This window comes from Eubalaena glacialis, chromosome 6, assembly GCF_028564815.1.
Source record: "Eubalaena glacialis isolate mEubGla1 chromosome 6, mEubGla1.1.hap2.+ XY, whole genome shotgun sequence".
Taxonomy (NCBI): Eukaryota; Metazoa; Chordata; class Mammalia; order Artiodactyla; family Balaenidae; genus Eubalaena; species Eubalaena glacialis.
This window is the reverse complement of record NC_083721.1, coordinates 85,291,441-85,309,924: the sequence shown is the minus strand read 5'-3', so window position 1 is coordinate 85,309,924 and position 18,484 is coordinate 85,291,441. Positions and strand designations below refer to the sequence as shown.

The 18,484-nt window shown below is 41.2% G+C and overlaps 1 protein-coding gene across 1 annotated transcript in view; it reads right to left on the bottom strand.

Annotated features, from left to right (window-relative positions):
- The window catches only part of MCF2L2 (MCF.2 cell line derived transforming sequence-like 2), a 199,538-nt gene that overhangs the window by 25,526 nt on the left and 155,528 nt on the right, over nucleotides 1-18,484 (bottom strand). Inside the window, exons 19-23 of the mRNA XM_061192749.1 lie at nucleotides 13,453-13,545; nucleotides 12,692-12,784; nucleotides 10,355-10,426; nucleotides 8,075-8,200; nucleotides 652-867 (exon numbers count right to left, since the gene is read on the bottom strand). Coding sequence (XP_061048732.1) covers nucleotides 652-867; nucleotides 8,075-8,200; nucleotides 10,355-10,426; nucleotides 12,692-12,784; nucleotides 13,453-13,545 — 600 coding nt within the window. The remainder of the gene's footprint in view (nucleotides 1-651; nucleotides 868-8,074; nucleotides 8,201-10,354; nucleotides 10,427-12,691; nucleotides 12,785-13,452; nucleotides 13,546-18,484) is intronic.

Here is an 18,484-nt window from a genome sequence, read left to right as displayed (position 1 = left end):
CAGACTATATGTTTCCATATGCAGAGCTGTAGCCTTCAACTTTAAGCAAAAAGATTATCTCTCCTTTAATACCTGAGTATTTCACAAATCTCTACATAGTAGTAACTGAATTAGTATCCATTAAGAAACAAAAATAACAAAAAGTACTATGAATAAACTACCAATTTTAATCACAAGAGCACGTGTGTGTGTGCGTGTGATCGCTAGCTATGAAATATTTCTTATATGGGTGAGAGGCAATGTTTGGTGTGGACGTGGGTTCCTACACCCCCAGGGTCAGGATGTTGCCTACACTTGCATGCAAAGATGTGTGGTTGAGAAGATGAAATCCAGCCCATGCTCTAATCTCCAAGGCGTTCAATCCTCTGCCTGGAGGAAAGAGGGTACTTTTTAATTAGTTTGTCCAGACAGGCTGCCATTGGGTCCCTTTTCTCCACCCAGCACAAAGGCACCTCTGTGCCAGCGCTGGCCCTATCTAGTGGCTGATTACAAGCTCTGACTCTGGAATCAGGCCTGTGTGTGGATTCTCGCTCTGTTGTGTGGCATTTGGTAAGTTAACCTCACCTCAGTTTCCTTATCTGTAAAATACGGATAACAGCATTTCTCTCCATAGGGTTGTGCTGACTCCCAAGTGCAATAGGACCCCTTTACCTTCATAGACTTCTTAAAGCTGTAGTGAGGAGACAGGCCCTGGTCACTGGGCTCCATTCGTATCTTACAGAACACTATTCCCTGTTCGAATAGATAGATTTGCCTCTGGCTGGGCTTAAATCGAATTAAATCCTTCATCTTATAACGATCCTTATGAACTGTCCAGACGTTGAAAGAGCCATGCATCAACAGCTTGCCCAGTTTTCTGATATCGTCCTTTGGGAAACACAGACACACACAAAAAGAAGCTGTTAAATTACTTGACGGGAAAGAACTCTTAGGGGTCTGTTTTCAAATTACAGACCATGCTTATTTGAAGTTTACAATCTTATAAGTGCCAGTCAGCCTAATCTGTCACTAATCAAAGCTACAATTTTGTGAGCTTCACTGAGCATGGCATCATTCAGTTATATAAGGAAATAGTGCAGCTGTATAAGGTAATAAACATAAAGCATGTTCGCAATACTTTGAACTGAAGATATTGGTACTCCAATATTTTTATCTTGCAATTAATTTTAGCTAGCAGAATTCCATTTCTTCTTCTTTGTTTTTGATACAAGACACTACTTAAAAAGGGCAAGAAATTAATATTTTAATTATGTTCGGGAGAGCCAGAATCTTTGCTGCATTATGGATCTTTGGTAATCCATGTATTCCATCTGTATCCTAACCTCTCCTTCAGGTATATGAGAACCTGAGAACATGAGATTTGTTCTGAAAGGAGAAAGCTTAGTATGACCTAATCTTCATAACACTGTAATGGAAATGGTAATTACATTCAACTCTGCATTTTTCAGAGTGAGTGAACAGTGCAAAGATAATTCCAAATGACAAATTTTTTATTTCATCTTTTTGGCTCTAAGGCACACACTATGTCTCCTTCCACCATCATATGTCTGGTTGAAAGTCCAAATGAAGTGACCTGGCCTTTTCTGAGCTCTCTCTAAAGAGAGAGAGTGGAGTGTGATGGACTAGAAATGTGGTATTTTGTCTGGTATTTTTCAAAAATTATATCACTTAAAGTAGATAATCAAGAATGTATTTCCCTGAATCAAAACACCAAAAGGAAAAATTATTTGAACAGGACCAGGACAGAGACATTTCCCTGAGTTACATCTAGCTGAGATAAAGCCCTACAATTTCTGATAATTATTACTAGACATATGTGCATTTTATAACTTATTATTTATATTGATCAAACTGAATACCTTTAAAAAAATGAATGACTTTATATCTGAAAGTCTAAAAACAAAAACTTCAAGGGCAATAAACTCTAGTCATTTCTATGGTGCTTGTGTCATATTTTCAGTGCTATTATTCTCTTTTTGCTTTGTAAAATTTACATGTGTTAAATGTAGTGAATAAAATCCTCATTGAGGAATAAGAGCCCCAGTCACAAGGCCTTCTCTTCTAAAAGCACGATGCTTCCGTTGCAGGTTGCACAGGCTTAGCTTGACTGCACCCGCAGACAGATGGGCGATGGGTCCATGAGGACCAGTGAGGAGTTTTTCACTCTATCCACATCCTTCCTGCACCCACTCAAATGGAACCACCCCAGCCCTCAGTGATTGCTTTCTCCTTTACACACATTCAATTTGTACAGTTCAGACCTATAGAGTGCAGGAAATATGTTTAGTCAAGGCAGCTGGCAAAAGTAGATGTTTAACATTTGCCACAGGAACGACTGTAATCAGTAGTTTCTATTTTAAAATTTATTTATATTTCACCCCATTTCAAAAATTAGATACATCTTATAAAAACATATACATTATAGGCAGACAGAAAATAACCAAGGAAATTAGGCTGAAGAAAAAAAATAGAGATTAAGACAGTTAAGATGAAGAGGATGTACATAAAACCCATACAATATAAAGCATGTAAACTTTTTGCAGACTAGACTCTGACCTTCTAGCAGGCAGTACAGAGGGAAATCTGGTGAGTCGTATGATTCATTATGTCCGAAGACATACCCAAACCAGTTGTTAAGGGAAAGCATGGCAATTTGTTAATAAGACGTGAGAGAAATTTCTCCCATGGGTCTTCATAAAGGGTCACTGCGTCAAATACTGAGCCCACCTTCAACCGCATCCCAGAATAGATAGATGAATGGATTTTAGGTAAAGCTGTTTCTAATAACACATCTGGGGAATGTGGAGGCATCATTTCATAGTACAGCTTTTAAAAGCAATTCTGAAAGGGGACAGAAGGCTGGGGGAGCGGGGGAACAAGCCCAGGGGTACACTCTGATGACCTGCAGAGGGCTGGGCGATGTGAGTTAAGGTGTCTGCCAAGGCCGTGGGCTGTAGAGGCGGAAGAGGCCACCCTAGGCAGCGACGTTTTTGTCCTTTACAGCCTCTGCACTTCTCATCCCTCCCACAGCCACAGCTGTTTGAACCTTAGTAAGCAACTGGCCAAAGGATGTGAATCCAGCGACGGGCCAGCCCCTGACCACAGAGGCCAGGTGTAAAAAAGATGTGCCAGATGGCCAATCTGATCCCTGTCTGAACTGAGGAGAACTAAGGAGGAAGCGGTAAGCAGCAAGAGTTGTAGCTGTGAGATGCTTTATGAGAGGGCTGGAGGTGGACTAAATGATAAGGAAGCAGAGCAATGAAGAAGGTAAGTCATCAGAAACTATGAGGAAGAGGAAAAGACACCAATGGGGGGCTGGTGAGGGGAGAGGACATACCTGGCACGTATAGGCAGAGCACACAGGTGAGAACCCCAGCTCCCTCCCAGGCCAAAGCCCTAGAGTTGCTGTGGCCTGGAATTGTTTAGTTCTCACATCCATGAGCCCTGTCCTGTCATTGTTCTGACTCTTCGTGAGGCTATACGGTTGCCTTTTCCAGTAAGCCTGTCATCATTGGAGGTCACTAAAGGGAATTGCTGGGTCTTTTGAGATGAGTTGGAAGAGATGGGCTACATATCATTCAGGACATCTTGCATAAACTTTCTTAGGACCACGCTTGTGATGGGATCAGACATCTCAATGCTTGAGGCCCATCCTGTGGTGGCCGAGGGCACATGACCTGTATAGCAGTGATGAAGGACAGGTGTACATACGTTACCGTCATCCAGGACACATGCCTGTGTGGAGGCTACTCCGCCTCCAAAGGGAAGAGGGTAGGGGGATTGCTCTGAACAGGACCAAGGATGACCCTTGGCCATCTTTTCAACCATACGTATCCTTTCTTTCCAGTCAGACAGGAGTTGGTCCCAAGGCCAGAGACTACGTGTACAACCTCTTGCAGATACTTGTGCCCTAAAGTATGGAATCATTTATTGGCATTTAGTGAGTGCCTGAGGGGACATGAAGCTAAATGCTCAGCAATGTGAGGAAGCTAATTCAGTGATGACCTTGAACTGGCTTGAATAGTATTTCCCAAAAAACTCATGTCCACCCAGGATCTCAGAACATGACCTTATTTGGAAATAGGCTCTTTGCAGATGTAATTAGTTAAAATGAGGTCATACTGGATAAGGGTGGGCCCTAATCCAATGACTGGTGTCCTTATAAGAAAACAAAGACACACACATAGCGAAGACAGTTAGGACGATAGGCAGAAATTGGAGTGCTGCAGCTATAAGGCAAGGAAGCCAGGAGACAAGCAAGGAAGGATTCTTCCCTAGAGCCTTCAGAGGAATGGGCCTGCCGACAACCTTGATTTTGGACTTCTTGCCTCCAGAACTGTGAGAGAATACATTTTTGTGTGTTTTAGCCACCCAATTTGTGGTGCTTTGTTATCACAGCTCTAGGAAATGAATGTAGCCTCAACCAGTTTTTCCACTAGTGACGTAATAGTGTGGCCATCACTTTGGTGTGTTGATGAATCTGATGGGTTTGAGCTCAGAGATACAACATAGGGGCTGCCCCAAACAAATCAGCAAATGAAATGTCAGATGGTCTCCCTGATATGGGAAATGATGGCAAAATAATCTAGTAAATGCTACCATTTTCATGTGTGGACATTTTGTAGGTAAGAGCTCTGAGGTAAGAATTTCAAACGTGACTACATTAACCAAATGAAGAATCTGACTGAGAGAGTGAACGTAGGAAAACTAGCCTCCAGAAGGAGACTTCTTTTGGGTGTCCAGGTTTTCACTCCTGGCAATGACAGCTAAAGGGACAGAGCTATATACTTCTTGTACAAAGAGGCAGGAAACATCTGGATAAGTGAATTAGCACAAAGCCTGGTCCAGAAGTGAAAAGCAGAAGCTGTGGGACTGAGGGGCCTGCGATTACAACTGCCAGAAGCAAAGGGGTTCCTTCCTTTCCAGCCTAAGTACACAAATAAGTCAGCACTGGGGCCCTTTATTCAGCATCTACCAGGTGCCAGGTATAGTGCTAGGTGCCCTATGATTTAATCCTCATTTATGCCTCACAATCACCCTCTAACCTAGGTGCTGTGAAGGTGGGATGATGTACAAGGCAATTCCACTGAGTCATCAAGATTATTTACTCAGCCTTATCTCTGCAGCCAACACTATGGTAAGGAAAGTGGGAACTAAAATAGAAAATAAAATACCTGGCCCTAGCCCACAACAAATTTGCAATAAAAATAATTCCTTTATCGAATAACATAAATTTGTTTCAGAAAATAAAATATTTCATTCAACCTTTACTATTCAACCTTGGAACATGTTCCTGGCAAGTGAGGATTTAAAAGAACTCTAAATGCATCTATATTTTATGCACTGAATTGAATAGGGGGGGAACTTTTTTTTTTTGTAAAGAGAGGGAAATAAATTACATCTCAGTGTTCCACAAAACAAATTTTCTTAAAAAATTTTTTCTAGAGGGAAGACATATGGGAACATATGTATATGTATAACTGATTCACTTTGTTATAAAGCAGAAACCAACACACCATTGTAAAGTAATTATACTTCAATAAAAAAAAATTTTTTTTTTCTTAAATCTTCTGTGATTAAATTAAACCAAGAACTAACTGAGTATACACAACAGGGAGAAAATGTAAATATCAGAAGGGCATTTTTTTCTAGTTGTTTTAATTATGAATTCATCCCACCAAGTTCAATTTCTTTTCTTCACAAAACCAGGTTAATATTGGATGTCAATAGAGAAACTAAGAAGTTAAGTTCTGGATTCATCTCTACCTACAGCATGTGATGGTAAACACCTTGTGATAAAGTTCTACAAAGCTGATGCAAAGAATCTCAGAATCATTAGATCTGAGTTAACAGTAGTTGAGTTGTTAGTAAACTCTAAACAGAATCAGATGAAGAATGTGTTGAGAGGTTGGCACCCTGGATAGGGAGTGAAGAGATCCAAGAAGTAGTCCTGGCTGATGACCATGTGACTGGGGTGAGTCAACTCTTCTTTCCACGGACCTGTTCCTGAATCAGAAAGTTGAAAAGTCCAATGCCTGCTCTTCCATAATTCAGTAGGATTATACAAAACTGTCAGGATACATTACTTACTGTATTAGATGTAAAGCAAGTTAAAGTCTTAGTGAAAAAGAAACCACAGAGTGTATGTCAAAGGTGCAATTCTGAGGACACATGGGGGAGAAAAGTTCTTTGCCTTGGTGTTAAAAAATCTCTAAAATTCTATAAACTCATTCATCTTATTTGCATGCAAACCAGCTTGGAATGAAATCAGAGTAGATTGCTATTTACTCACATTTTAATCATTCTTTTCTCATAACTTCCTCTTCCTATGTTACTTACACTCAGAATAATAGCTGGGAGTTTCCTGCCCTGACTACAGGTTCCAGGACACTCTTTTGATTCAGGAAAAGGGACATCTGATAGGGGTAGCTGACATGTGTTCAAAGACGAAAAGAAGAACAGAAAGATGTTCCAAATGATTAAACAAATTGCTCTCTTGACTTTCCTTAAGCCAAAGAAGGAAACAGTTATCATCAAGAAAACAATCCCTTCTGCCACACACCCCATGGTTCATGAATACCCTCTTGAATCTTGCATCAGTAGTAAGCAGAGAGCATTCTGGAGTCCCAGGGGACAGTAATAGCATCACTGCCCAGATCTCAGCAAACCCAGTGGGGCTGTTTCTGAGATGCTGGCCAGAGGAAAACCAGGAGGGAGGGAAATCAAAAATCACAGGGTTTTTTGCCCCTAATTAATTTGCGTGGTTTGATTTCTGACAAGGAAAGAAAAGAAAGGTCATTTCATCTACCCAGACCTCAATAAACAGTATGTTAAATCCAGGTAAAAATGAAAAGGTAAAAAAGAGAAGGAAATTATCTGTGTGACATGTATCAACAATTCTCTGAATGCTTGATCCCTGTTGGGAGGCAGAAGAATGGCCTCCCAAAGATGTCCATGTCCTAATCCCTGGAGCCTGAGACTAGGTCAGGTTACGTGACAAATGAATTAAGGTTGTTCACCAGCTGACTTTGAGATGGGGAGATTATCCTTGATTAACTGGTTGGGCCCAATATAATCACAAGAGTCCTTAAAGGTGGAAGAGAAAGAAGGGAAGGTCTGAGTGATATGATGTGAGAAGAACTCAACCCCCCGTTGCTGGCATTGAAGAGGGAGGAAGATGCCATGAGCGGAGGAAGTGAGCGGGTGGCCTTTGTAAACTGGAAAAGGCAGTGAAAGAGATTTTCTCCTAAAGCCTCCAGAAAGGAAGGCAGACACCTTGATTTTAGCCCAGTGAGACTATGTTGTACTCCTGATCCGTGGAACTGTAAGACAATAAATTTGCACTATTCGAAGGCACCAAGTTTGGGGTAATTTGTTATGACAATGACAGAAAATACCCCTGAGTCAAAATCTAGAGTAGCTCACAGTGAAAACCAGCTGAATATTAATTATGTCCCAGTCCCAGGGCAATCATACAGTTATAGAGGATAGTTTGCCTGGAATGCCTGGGTCTGGCCTGCTTGGGATTAACTCTAACGCCAGAGTTGAGATGGCTCAACCCCCAAGCACTCTCTCTTTTGGTACTTTTCTTTAAGCACTTGGATTAAGGGATGTACAATATATGCTTATTGGGCCTCTTCTGGGATCTGTGATGTAAAATGGGGTTAGATGTTCACTTAGGACCCATTTTCAAAGTAATTTTCACAGAGAAAATATAACTCAAGAGGCAAAATCTTTTAATATTTTAATGGTGCCACGAGTGAGAAAATAAATTACTCCCTCAGCACTTTCCCCCGCCCAATATGTTCTGGTCCTTGAGTTCTTGCTTCTTCCAGAGTATGGGTCAGTTTCAACATTCAGTATCCCAAGGACCACAACCCAAGATTCCTAAAAATGCTGAGGCGCTGCTTGGAATCTCGTAGCACATGTTTACTGACCGATTTAGGTAACTTTCCTCCAGAGTCAAATTCCTTTCCCACAGATCAGTTCTCTAACTTTGCCACAGTATCTGCTACCTTTGTAATACTGTGCCTGCCTTTTGTTGAAATGTCCCAGCACTTGCTATGGAACATACCGGACATCCAGTGACTGCTGCCAGGTCCACAGCCAACTCACAGGACTTGATCAAATCCTCCATCATGGCCAAAGCTTGTTGTAGGTCGTCTGAGAAGGCTGAATCCTTGGTCCTCTCTGGCCCATTCTGTGGAAACCAAATGCCTTGTTGGAAATCAAAAGGTAAACCATCTACCAAGGGAAGAAGGGAAACAGGACAGAGATAAGGAGCCACGGATCCAGCCAGCATGAAGTGACTGAGAAGGTAGGTACATCAACCTGTTTCCCTGCTCCCAAAGAACGGTAGCTAAGGATATTTGCTGGTTTAAGTATAATATATGATACACACACACACACGCACACACAAGCAAAATAATTACACTTTCTGCACATTGTACTAATGAAGAATGAAGTTCATAAAATCATGGACATTATATTCTGCCTATATAAGAAACATCCTGAGCTTTTGTAAAGCATGAAAACCCCAGCCCTTTTAAATAGGGTGCTCTCCCTTTTACTCCCCTACCCCCAGGGCCTATTGAAAAGTACAATCTGAGTATCATATTCCTGTATTTAATGTGACAGTCTTATTCCTATGGGTAAAATTATACTTAAAACCATTCCAGAGGAGGATATTTGTAAACTTTAGAGGCAAGGAATGGGCTGCTATGCAGAGGTTTACTAATGATTTATGTGTAAACACCATAAGTGGCATTTGCCACACTGAATTTCCCCGAGCTCTGCCCTTTCTCTCTCCTCTCCTCCCCCTGCCCTTCCCATATTCTATCACCATTAAAGATGCCAAAGAGGTAAGCCAATGTGATCTGCACCTCCCAAACAGCATAAAGACCCAGCTTTAAGGGAAAAGCTAATTTAAGAGACCAACGTTCCAGTTATTACTATTGTGACACTTAGGATGTGATAGGGATGGTTGTTTCAGCTTGAAAGTCTTTTGCTTAGGGTTTCCGTATTTTATTCCCCTGCTACCTACATAACACATCTATCTGTTATCTGGTAAATACAAACAAAAAGATTTTGGCTTCGTCCATTTTTTTTTTTTTTTAACACATCAACTTTTACAACAAAGAACAGAGAGCTCTTCGCTGCTCCGCATATAGCCCCACCTCTTCTTATCCTCTACTGCATGATGTAAGCAAAGCGTTGTGCATTTTCTTAATCTCTACTTAAACTCTGAAGATTAGCATCTTTGGATGAGAGATATGCGTGACAGGGCTGATGAATGGAGCAGAGCATGCTGCCTCCACTGAACAATTTCCCATGGATTCTTACCTTCTTACTCATGGTAAATGTGTTCCAGGTCCTGGTGGAAGACAACACACTCTCACCCGAGTTTATTGTAACGTCATTAACAAAGGATTAAAAGTTCTTACACCAGGCATCTTCCTCTTTCCGAAATACTTGAAACTCAATGTGCTTTTAGAGACTCAACGGCTACCTATTCCCTCTCCTTCCCACTAACCCTCCTCCCACAAACACCGCAGGTGGCTAGCTTTACAGTGTGTGATATAGGACTCGTACAAACATTATTAAACCTCTCTAACTCAGGGTAAATTCTTACGAACATTATTAAACTCCTCTAAACCAGGCTAGCTGCATTTGCTCCAGGCTATAAAATTACTACCTGTGCCTTGAGCTTCCTTTAATCTTAAGGCATCCCCACAACACCATCTGAGCAGAGAGGACATGCAAATGACCGCCCCTTGAGACACATGCCTCATATTATTCTTGTTAAAACCAGAATTTTATAATAGAAAAATTGAAAAAACCCACTTCCAAGCCACAAATTTCTTCCCAGTCTGGTGTGGCCATCACTTCTTCCAAGTTTCTTCTTGGTTGTCTTAGAATTCACACACATATACACACACATTTGGAAGGGAACAGGGCATAATGTATATAGATTTACTAAGGCGTACAAAGAAGTAAATATAAATCATTCATAATCCTACCATGCAGGAAAACCACCGAAGGGATTTTATTATATTTACTTCCAGTCTTTTATGTATGCATTTTATACCTTTGCTTACTTTTGTATTCCAGTAAAACATTTTTATGTGGAAGGAAGAAGATATATTACCACTTAATCCTATTACAAATCCCCACTTCGAAATTGTCTGTATTTTTTTGTTTTTTCCTGACTATGAATCATAGGATGCATATTATCTTAGAAAATTTACACAATAAAGATCATAAACAAAGAAAACAAAATCGCTCTGAAGTCCTTCCATGTATAGGCAAACACCATTAGCAGTTAGTACATAGAATGATATTTAATATCCAGTACCTTAGCCGAACCTCCTTCTAGATCACCTGGGTCCATCTCCAAATCCTCAGGTGACTCAAAATCCAGCAGACCCTGCATTAACCCAAAAGCTTTATTGAAAATCAAAAAGTAGAAGGCCAACTTAATCTGTTGTGCAAACAATCTCCAGCCAATGCTAAACTGAGGATGTATATAAATTTGTCTGTTTGTCACAAGTAAGAGGGAAAGAGTAAATGGTACATTCAGCACAGAGTTCTTTCCACAAACATAGAAGCACATTGGACACACTATTTTGTAGCCTGCTTTTTCTCAACAACGTATCATGAACATTTTCCCATGACATTATATTTTTTTTAAAACATGGTTTTTAATTGTGGCAGAGTATTGCATCCTATAACTAAATCATAATTGATTAATCCCCCCTACTGTTAAACATTTAGGTTCAATAATTTTTTACTATAATAATAATAATCTTTATACACTTTTCTTAAGGATAAATTCCTAGAAGTAGAATTGTTAATGTTAAGAGTTGTGATGCATGTTTCCAAGTTCTTTAGAGAAGTACTATGTTCCCACCAGCCATAAATGAAAGCTTTTTTCACCAGCCCCTAGCCTATATGGAGTATTACCATTTAACGCTGTACCAAAACATGCTCACAGATGCCACTCTTGGAGGGAAGCAGAGCGTCATCATCCTCACTCCCAGGCTGGTGTGACGGCTCCATGTATAAAACAACAGCTACACGTTATGTTACGGAAGCTTCCTGGGGGTCAGCCCTGAGTGAGCTCTCTACTGAGTCACTCACAGCAACCTGTGCAGGAGGTTCTAGTGTCCTCACTTTACAGGCGAGAAAACCAAGGCCTGAGAGGTCCAGGCATCCCACACTGGCAGCGGCAGAGCCGGTGCAGCCAAGGCTGGGCCTGCTGATGCAAAGCTGAGAGGGTAACTTGTTCTGAGGGCAAAACATTGGCAATAAGCTTAACTGCCCTGAGCCTCAGTTTCCTCACACTTCAGAGCCTTTTGGCACATCTGATGGTGGGGATTAAATAAGAAATACAGGTGGGTGTGAATTTTGTTTTGTATAAAACGAAATGACTTTCTCTTGGCCTCTGATGATGGGTTTAAAATTAAAGGAGCATCTAGTTTTGGTGTGGGGATGATCCAGGATTATGTTGTGACTGATGTATATTAGTTACTTGTACATTTTTTTGGATCTTTGCAAGGGGAAAACTACAAGTAACGAGTTTTATATAATTAATTTAAATTTGTTACAGGTTTTCATGTTCAGGATAAACAATTTTTCAACCTTGGGCGAAAATACCTGCAACGGTTTAAGGTGACTGTGTTTTACCTTAGGGTAACTGTTGCATGCCAATTTGTGTGTGTGTGAAAACACTTCAGAATTGAGTTAAAAGATGTAAATTTAAAATTGGTTGTGTATCTAATCTGCCCCAGGTTCAGTAAATAAACAATTCTTTTTAAAAATAAAAACAAACAAACAAAAAGAAATACATGTGGGAAGATACCCAGTAAAGAGCAGGGGCTTGTTTTTAAATTAAGTGAGAGTAGCCACTGGGCAAGAGCTGCTTATAAAGGTTAATTCAAAACAGACCTTGGAGGAGTGACCTGAACCTTTCCCTGAGCTCACACCTGGGGAAGCAGCTTTGACAGAGCCCCTGTCCTGTGTGTGCAGGGCGGGGGGGGGCAGGTGGTGGCGGGGTCTGGGAGTGCTCTCCTGCAGGTGTGCTGGTGTCAGAGCAAAGAAAGAACCACATAGGGATTCAGCAGAACAAAATTCATTCCGTTATGTTGCTCTTGAGAAAAATCCTCAGTCTAAGGGGAGAGGTAGATGTCGCAAAAGGAGAGAAGAATCCAGTTTTGCCTTCTCCCCTCCATTGTTTAAATGCAGTAAAATAGTAGCTTTAGGGAAAATCACACCTCTTTCCTGAAGCTCCTTGCCCCAGCTGTAAAATGGAGCAGATGATATCTTACCTGTAGATATCTTACCGAGAATAGAGGTCTGGCTGCCTCCCCACCCTCTCAGCTGCCAGCATTGTGCTGGCCTCCCTCTTCCCCACTTTCCTCCCAAGAACCTCTGCTCCCCTAAACTGGGCTCTCCTTAGAGATCCATGTCCTGGCCGCATGATGGACTAGCCAGGCTCCCGGGACCCTACGATTCTTTGGTTTTATTCCTCATTGAGGAGGCTGATTTAGACCTGGGGACAGAAAAAGCCTGAAATCTAGACATAGTTTCACCTTTGGAAGTCGAAGTCACAATTCTACGTGTCTAAGGAAAAGAGCACCATAGCGCCCACATCTGTTCTCCCAGCACAGGAAGCACTGTCTCATCGACTTACCTTCAACAACATCTGGTACTTTACAAGTCTCTGGCTTGGTCCTCTCAGATACTTAAAAAGAGGGAGACTGTGACCCAGTTGACGCTGGCATACCTTGAAAAGCCAAACAGAAACAACATAAAACAAAACAACACACACACACAGAACAGAAGCGGCAGCATTTAAATACAAGAAGTGAAATGAGCTCTTCATGGAGAGGAGGGGCAGCTGTGTCGACCAGTTTCATAATGTTATTGGCTGTTCAGTCCGTCAGGAACAGTGTGTAAAATGAGAGTAATGGGAAAGGGGATGGGCTTGGCTAGTATTTTTATAGGCAAGTAGGGATGCCGGAACATTTATTTCTTTTAGAAAGTAAGTCCATTACGAGGGAGACAATGGGGCAGCCTTCTGAAAAGGCTGTCTTAGAACTGGGGTTTGGGGGTGGTGGAGTTTAGTCAAGGGTACATGATGGGCTTATTGATATCACTCCAGGGAACCCCAAAGTGTGATTTAATTCCACTTTTAAAACCCATCCTAGAAGAGGACCCTGGTTTTCTCACCAGGCTACAACTGCTCCTTTACAGGGCTATCCCATGGAGACTCAGGGCAGCATTGAAACTTCCAGTGTATAATTTCGAAAAAGGAGAGACTTTTAATAAACATAAATTCCAATGCCAAATTCCTCTTCCTAGTTCATACTTTCAATTTCTTTACAAATTGGATGTACATAAACAGTGTCCAGGGAAAACAGTTTGTGGGAGACCTTAGAAACGCAATGTTACCCCAAAGTAGGTGCAGTCTTGACATTCTTGCCAGATTGCCCTGGCTCGGGGCAGATTCTTATGATATTTAAAATATATTTGAAGATCTTCTTTCTGGGTGAGAAAAAGTTAGAACAAATTAACCAGGTAGCATTTTTCAGTAAGAGGACAGAATAATACAGTTTATTCATTCATTCAACAGGCCTGAGTATTTTCAATGTGTAAGGAACTGGGGATGCACAATAAATAACCTTCTGTTGGGGTGAGTGTGTGATGGGGAGATAAACACAGGGTTATAAACAACGCAGATGTGAATGGAGTGCTGTGAGAGCAGCTACAGGACTCTGGTAAATAAATAAGTAAATTCATGAACAGGAGTCGAGTTTTAACTTTATCCTTTCTCCTCTGCTCTTTATCTGGGACACCAATATCTCCCCCAGATAGTTCTGCACTGAGTAGTAAAAAGGACAAAAAAGTGCTCGTAGCTGATGGCCTCCCCTTTCTCTCTCCCCACTCACTCCTTATTACAGTCATCATGATGCCAACCCTACAAATAAACCTAAGAAGCAACCAAAGGATAGAAACATCCCAGAAGGAAAATGTGGCAGTTTGGACACAAACCTAAGTGGTCTGGGCAACCCCTGCCTCAGACATCACCTTCAACCTGCAGCACAAGACTCCGAGACTGGAAAAGCTACACGACTATCTCAGTGCTAGAGATCAAGAGGGAGTCCAAGTGCTGTGTGACCTATATTCTCATTGCATCAAAGACTGTGAGAGGTGGGAACACATCTGCCAATATCCCAGACAGAAAAGATACCCCCAGCCTGCGGAGTCAGATTGCCAGCTTCGTCCATTCCATCAGGAGAACCTGGTCCATCCTCTCAGCTGTGCTTGCCACAGAGCCCGGGCTGCTCTGGCAGAGATGACCACATGGCCACTTCCTTGTGGATTTCTGTGTCCCTGTCCTCTTGCTGAGGCCACTCTTGATGTCCTTCATCTGGACATGGGTTATTTTTTCCCTTACAGCTTTCACTATGTCTATTCTACTTCTAAACACCCTGCTGTAGTGAATGATTTCCATTTCTGTAGCTCTTCCTCTCTCCTGATGGATTGTAAGTGGTCATTTCACTTCACTACAAGGACTACAGCAACTCTGTCCTTTGCTATTCTCTCCAAGAAAAATTACACACACACACACACACACACACGTTTAAGAAGGCAGACAGCCCTTGAGAAATGTTGTTCAGACTGGTTAAGAAACTAGAATAATAATTCAGAACTTAACAATAATAACTTCCTTATTCATTCACTCCAGAACTATCTGTTGAGTGCCTTTGATGTGCCAGGCACTGTGCTAAGTACATTTGTTAAACTCAATGGCTCCCAGAGTGTAGTAGCCTAGACTTGGGGAATACTCCTGCTACACTGAAGGCCAGGCTTATAAAACACTACAAATTGATTAAGGCATTTCACCCACATTTGGTTTGTCAGAGCACAAAGACATTGGCCTTTTGCTCCTAAAAGGATTCAAGGTTTCATTGCTTTCAACACTCAACACCAGAAGTTTCTCAGAAGCTGGAGGAGACTGGAGATCCAGCCTTCCACCCAGGAAAACATCACCAACAGTCAGCCACCTTTCCCTAAACCCTCCCAGTAACAGAGAGGGACCTGGTTCTCTTGGTGGATGCTGAGCTGATACCTGTGTTCCTGAAACCTTCACCCCTTGGTCCTGTGTCTGCACTTAGAGCATCACAGAACATTATATGCCTTCCAGTACTGAAACACAACTACTGACCTAAATTTGCTCTTCAGTCCAAAATTCCTTAGAGAAAGCATGTGCACTAACCAGCAGCATATGAAAGTACCTGATTCTCCTTACCTCCCTATAGAATAAATCAGGAGGCTAAAAGAATTGCTACTCCCAAACTCATATTCACACAGGAAGACATGATTTCTTATGGATTAAGAAGACTGTGGCTCAGGTTCAGTTCTTGGCTTTCTTACTTACAAACTATTTGGTCCGAGGTCAGTTACTTAACCTTCTTTCGCTTCAGTTTCTCATCTGTTAAGTGGGCTCACAACAGCAGTCAACTCCTATGATTGTTGTGCGATTAAATGAGAAGATGTATAGAAACCTCTCAACAAATGCCCAATACATGCAGAGTACCCAACAAATGGTAGCTATTGTCAAAGCATTTTTTACTGTTGTAGAGTCCTTCTGTGCACATTATTTTATTTGATTTCCACAACTTTACATATTGGTATTACTAAGCTTGTTGTATAGAGGAGAAAAGTGAAACTCCCAGGGTTTAAGTGACACACTTGAGGTCATGCTGATAGCAAGTGGCTCAACTTAGATAAGAAGTTAAGTTTTCTGAGTCCCACTCCAGTGTTTTTTTCTATTGTACCATGTGAGATCTCAGAGCAAATGGGACTCAAAGTAAACTATTGACAAATGCTATTCTACATGGGGGTTGGTCTCTGGGGCAGAATCTTCCTGGACACTACAAGCTATCGAATCTGATTGAAACACTTGGCTAGAGCAATATTTCAAAATTCTTGTTCATGATTAGTGGAAGTCTGCAAGTATTACTGAGAAGAGGTAAACTGCTGCAGTAAATAGTGGGTGATGGGCCTGCCTTATTGGCTAACCAATACAGGTCTTTGCACAGCTGTGACAATTCCCTCACGGATTCTCAAAGGTTAAGTAATTGTGGTTTTTATTTACTTCATTTGTCCCAGAGTAATACTTTGTGCTTGGTAAGAATTTATTACCTGCATTTTGTCCCCAACATCATAAATCATATAGGATTATATGCAGGTTTGTGGTCTGGATTAATGATTTCTAAGGTTCCTCCCAACATGGAGGACTATAAAAAGCTTTGTAAAACTTTAGGAGAGGAATTTTTCTAAGAAAAGATGTTTAGTTAGCAATTGCCCGACCATTTCCTCAAACTTGGCAATTTTAACTTGATAATATCCATTTTTTTTCCCCACAGGAATTTGGTCTTTTTCTCATTCAACAATTTCAATAAGTCTTTGCAATAATGATATAGTCAGTTATGAAATATTACTAAACTCTGCAACTAGATTTCACATTGGTCGTTTGATGAGCACAAAATTGCCAAATAGTATAAAACACGAATAATGCTATCAAAGTAAGTCAAAATGGAAATTAATCAGATTGAATACAAAATGGTTTTTAATGTATCTTGAATTCTGTCCCTGGATGAAAAACCTATGACAAGGCTGTGATGGAAAGCCCAGACAGGGCTATGGAAGGGGTCTTCTAAGTCGGTCAGAGCTCTGAGGGTTGAAGACTCTGTTTCTCCATTATGTCTAATACCTTGAAACCTGGGGATTTTTGTTTGCTTGCTTTCAGTTTATCACAGGTACAGTAAGTCCCCTACATGTTCTGAAAGTGTGTTCGTAAGTACAATTTGTTCGTTAAGTCCAACAAAGTTAGCTTAGGTACCCGAATAACAATCAGCTATATAGTACTGTACTGTAATAGGTTTATAATACTTTTCACACAAATAATACATAAAAAAATTCACAAAAAGTAAAGAAAAACATTTTTAATCTTACAGTACAGTACCTTGAAAGTACAGTAGTACAGCACAACAGCTGGCATCGAGTGAACAGGAAGGAAGAGTTACTGACTGGAGGGGGGAGAGGAGGTGGGAGATGGTAGAGCTGAAGGATCGTCAGCAATAGGAGAAGGAGGGCAAGCTGCAATTTCATTCACGCCTGACATTACTGGCACGGGTTCTGGTTCCTTGCTGGATTCAGTTCTATCTACCCTCTTAAAAAAACAGGTCCAGTGATATCTGGGTAGTAGCTCTTTTTTTCTCATCATAGATGACACAGTAGCACTGGATTGCATTCTGAACGGCTGCTGCAACCTTCGTGTACCGTTCTACATTCGGGCCTTGTGCCTCAAAAACTAACAGATAAAGAAAATCCCCTTGCCATTTCCTGCGTCGTGAATCTCTTCGGTTCTTCAGTTACTTCTTCTTCCTGTTGTCGCTCCACTCTCTCAATTATTTTCACTTTTGTTTCCATCGTTATCGCTCAGCGCGTCTTTTTTCTTTTTTTTTTTAACATCTTTATTGGAGTATAATTGCTTTAAAATTGTGTGTTAGTTTCTGCTTTATAACAAAGTGAATCAGCTATACATATACATATATCCCCATATCTTTTCCCTTTTGCATCTCCCTCCCACCCTCCCTATCCCACCCCTCTAGGTGGTCACAAAGCACCGAGCTGATCTCCCTGTGCTATGCTGCTGCTTCCCACTAGCTATCTATTTTACGTTTGGTAGTGTATATATGTCCATGCCACTCTCTCACTTCGTCCCAGCCTACTCTACCCCCTCCCCATGTCCTCAAGTCCATTCTCTAGTAGGTCTGAGTCTTTATTCCCATTCTGCCCCTAGGTTCTTCATGACCTTTTTTTTTTTTTTTTTAGATTCCATATACATGTGTTAGCATACGGTATTTGTTTTTCTCTTTCTGACTTACTTCACTCTGTATGACAGACTCTAGGTCCATCCACCTCACTAGGAATAACTCAATTTCGTTTCTTTTTATGGCTGAGTAATATTCCATTGTATACATGTGCCACATCTTCTTTATCCATTCATCTGTCGATGGACACTTAGGGTGCTTCTATGTCCTGGCTATTGTAAATAGAGCTGCAATGAACATTGTGGTACATGACTCTTTTTGAATTATGGTTTTCTCAGGGTATATGCCCAGTAGTGGGATTGCTGGGTGGTATGGTAGTTCTATTTTTAGTTTTTTAAGGAACCTCCATACTGTTCTCCATAGTGGCTATATCAATTTACATTCCCACCAACAGTGCAAGAGGGTTCCCTTTTCTCCACACCCTCTCCATCGGCGCGTCTTAGTACCAACTACATCACTGCTGCTTTTACGCTTGCTTCCAGACATCCTGGGCTTGAAATAAAAATACTGTACTACTGTACTCTATACAGTACTGTACAGTAAAGTACACAAAAGCACAACCACTTGCAGAGGATGCACAC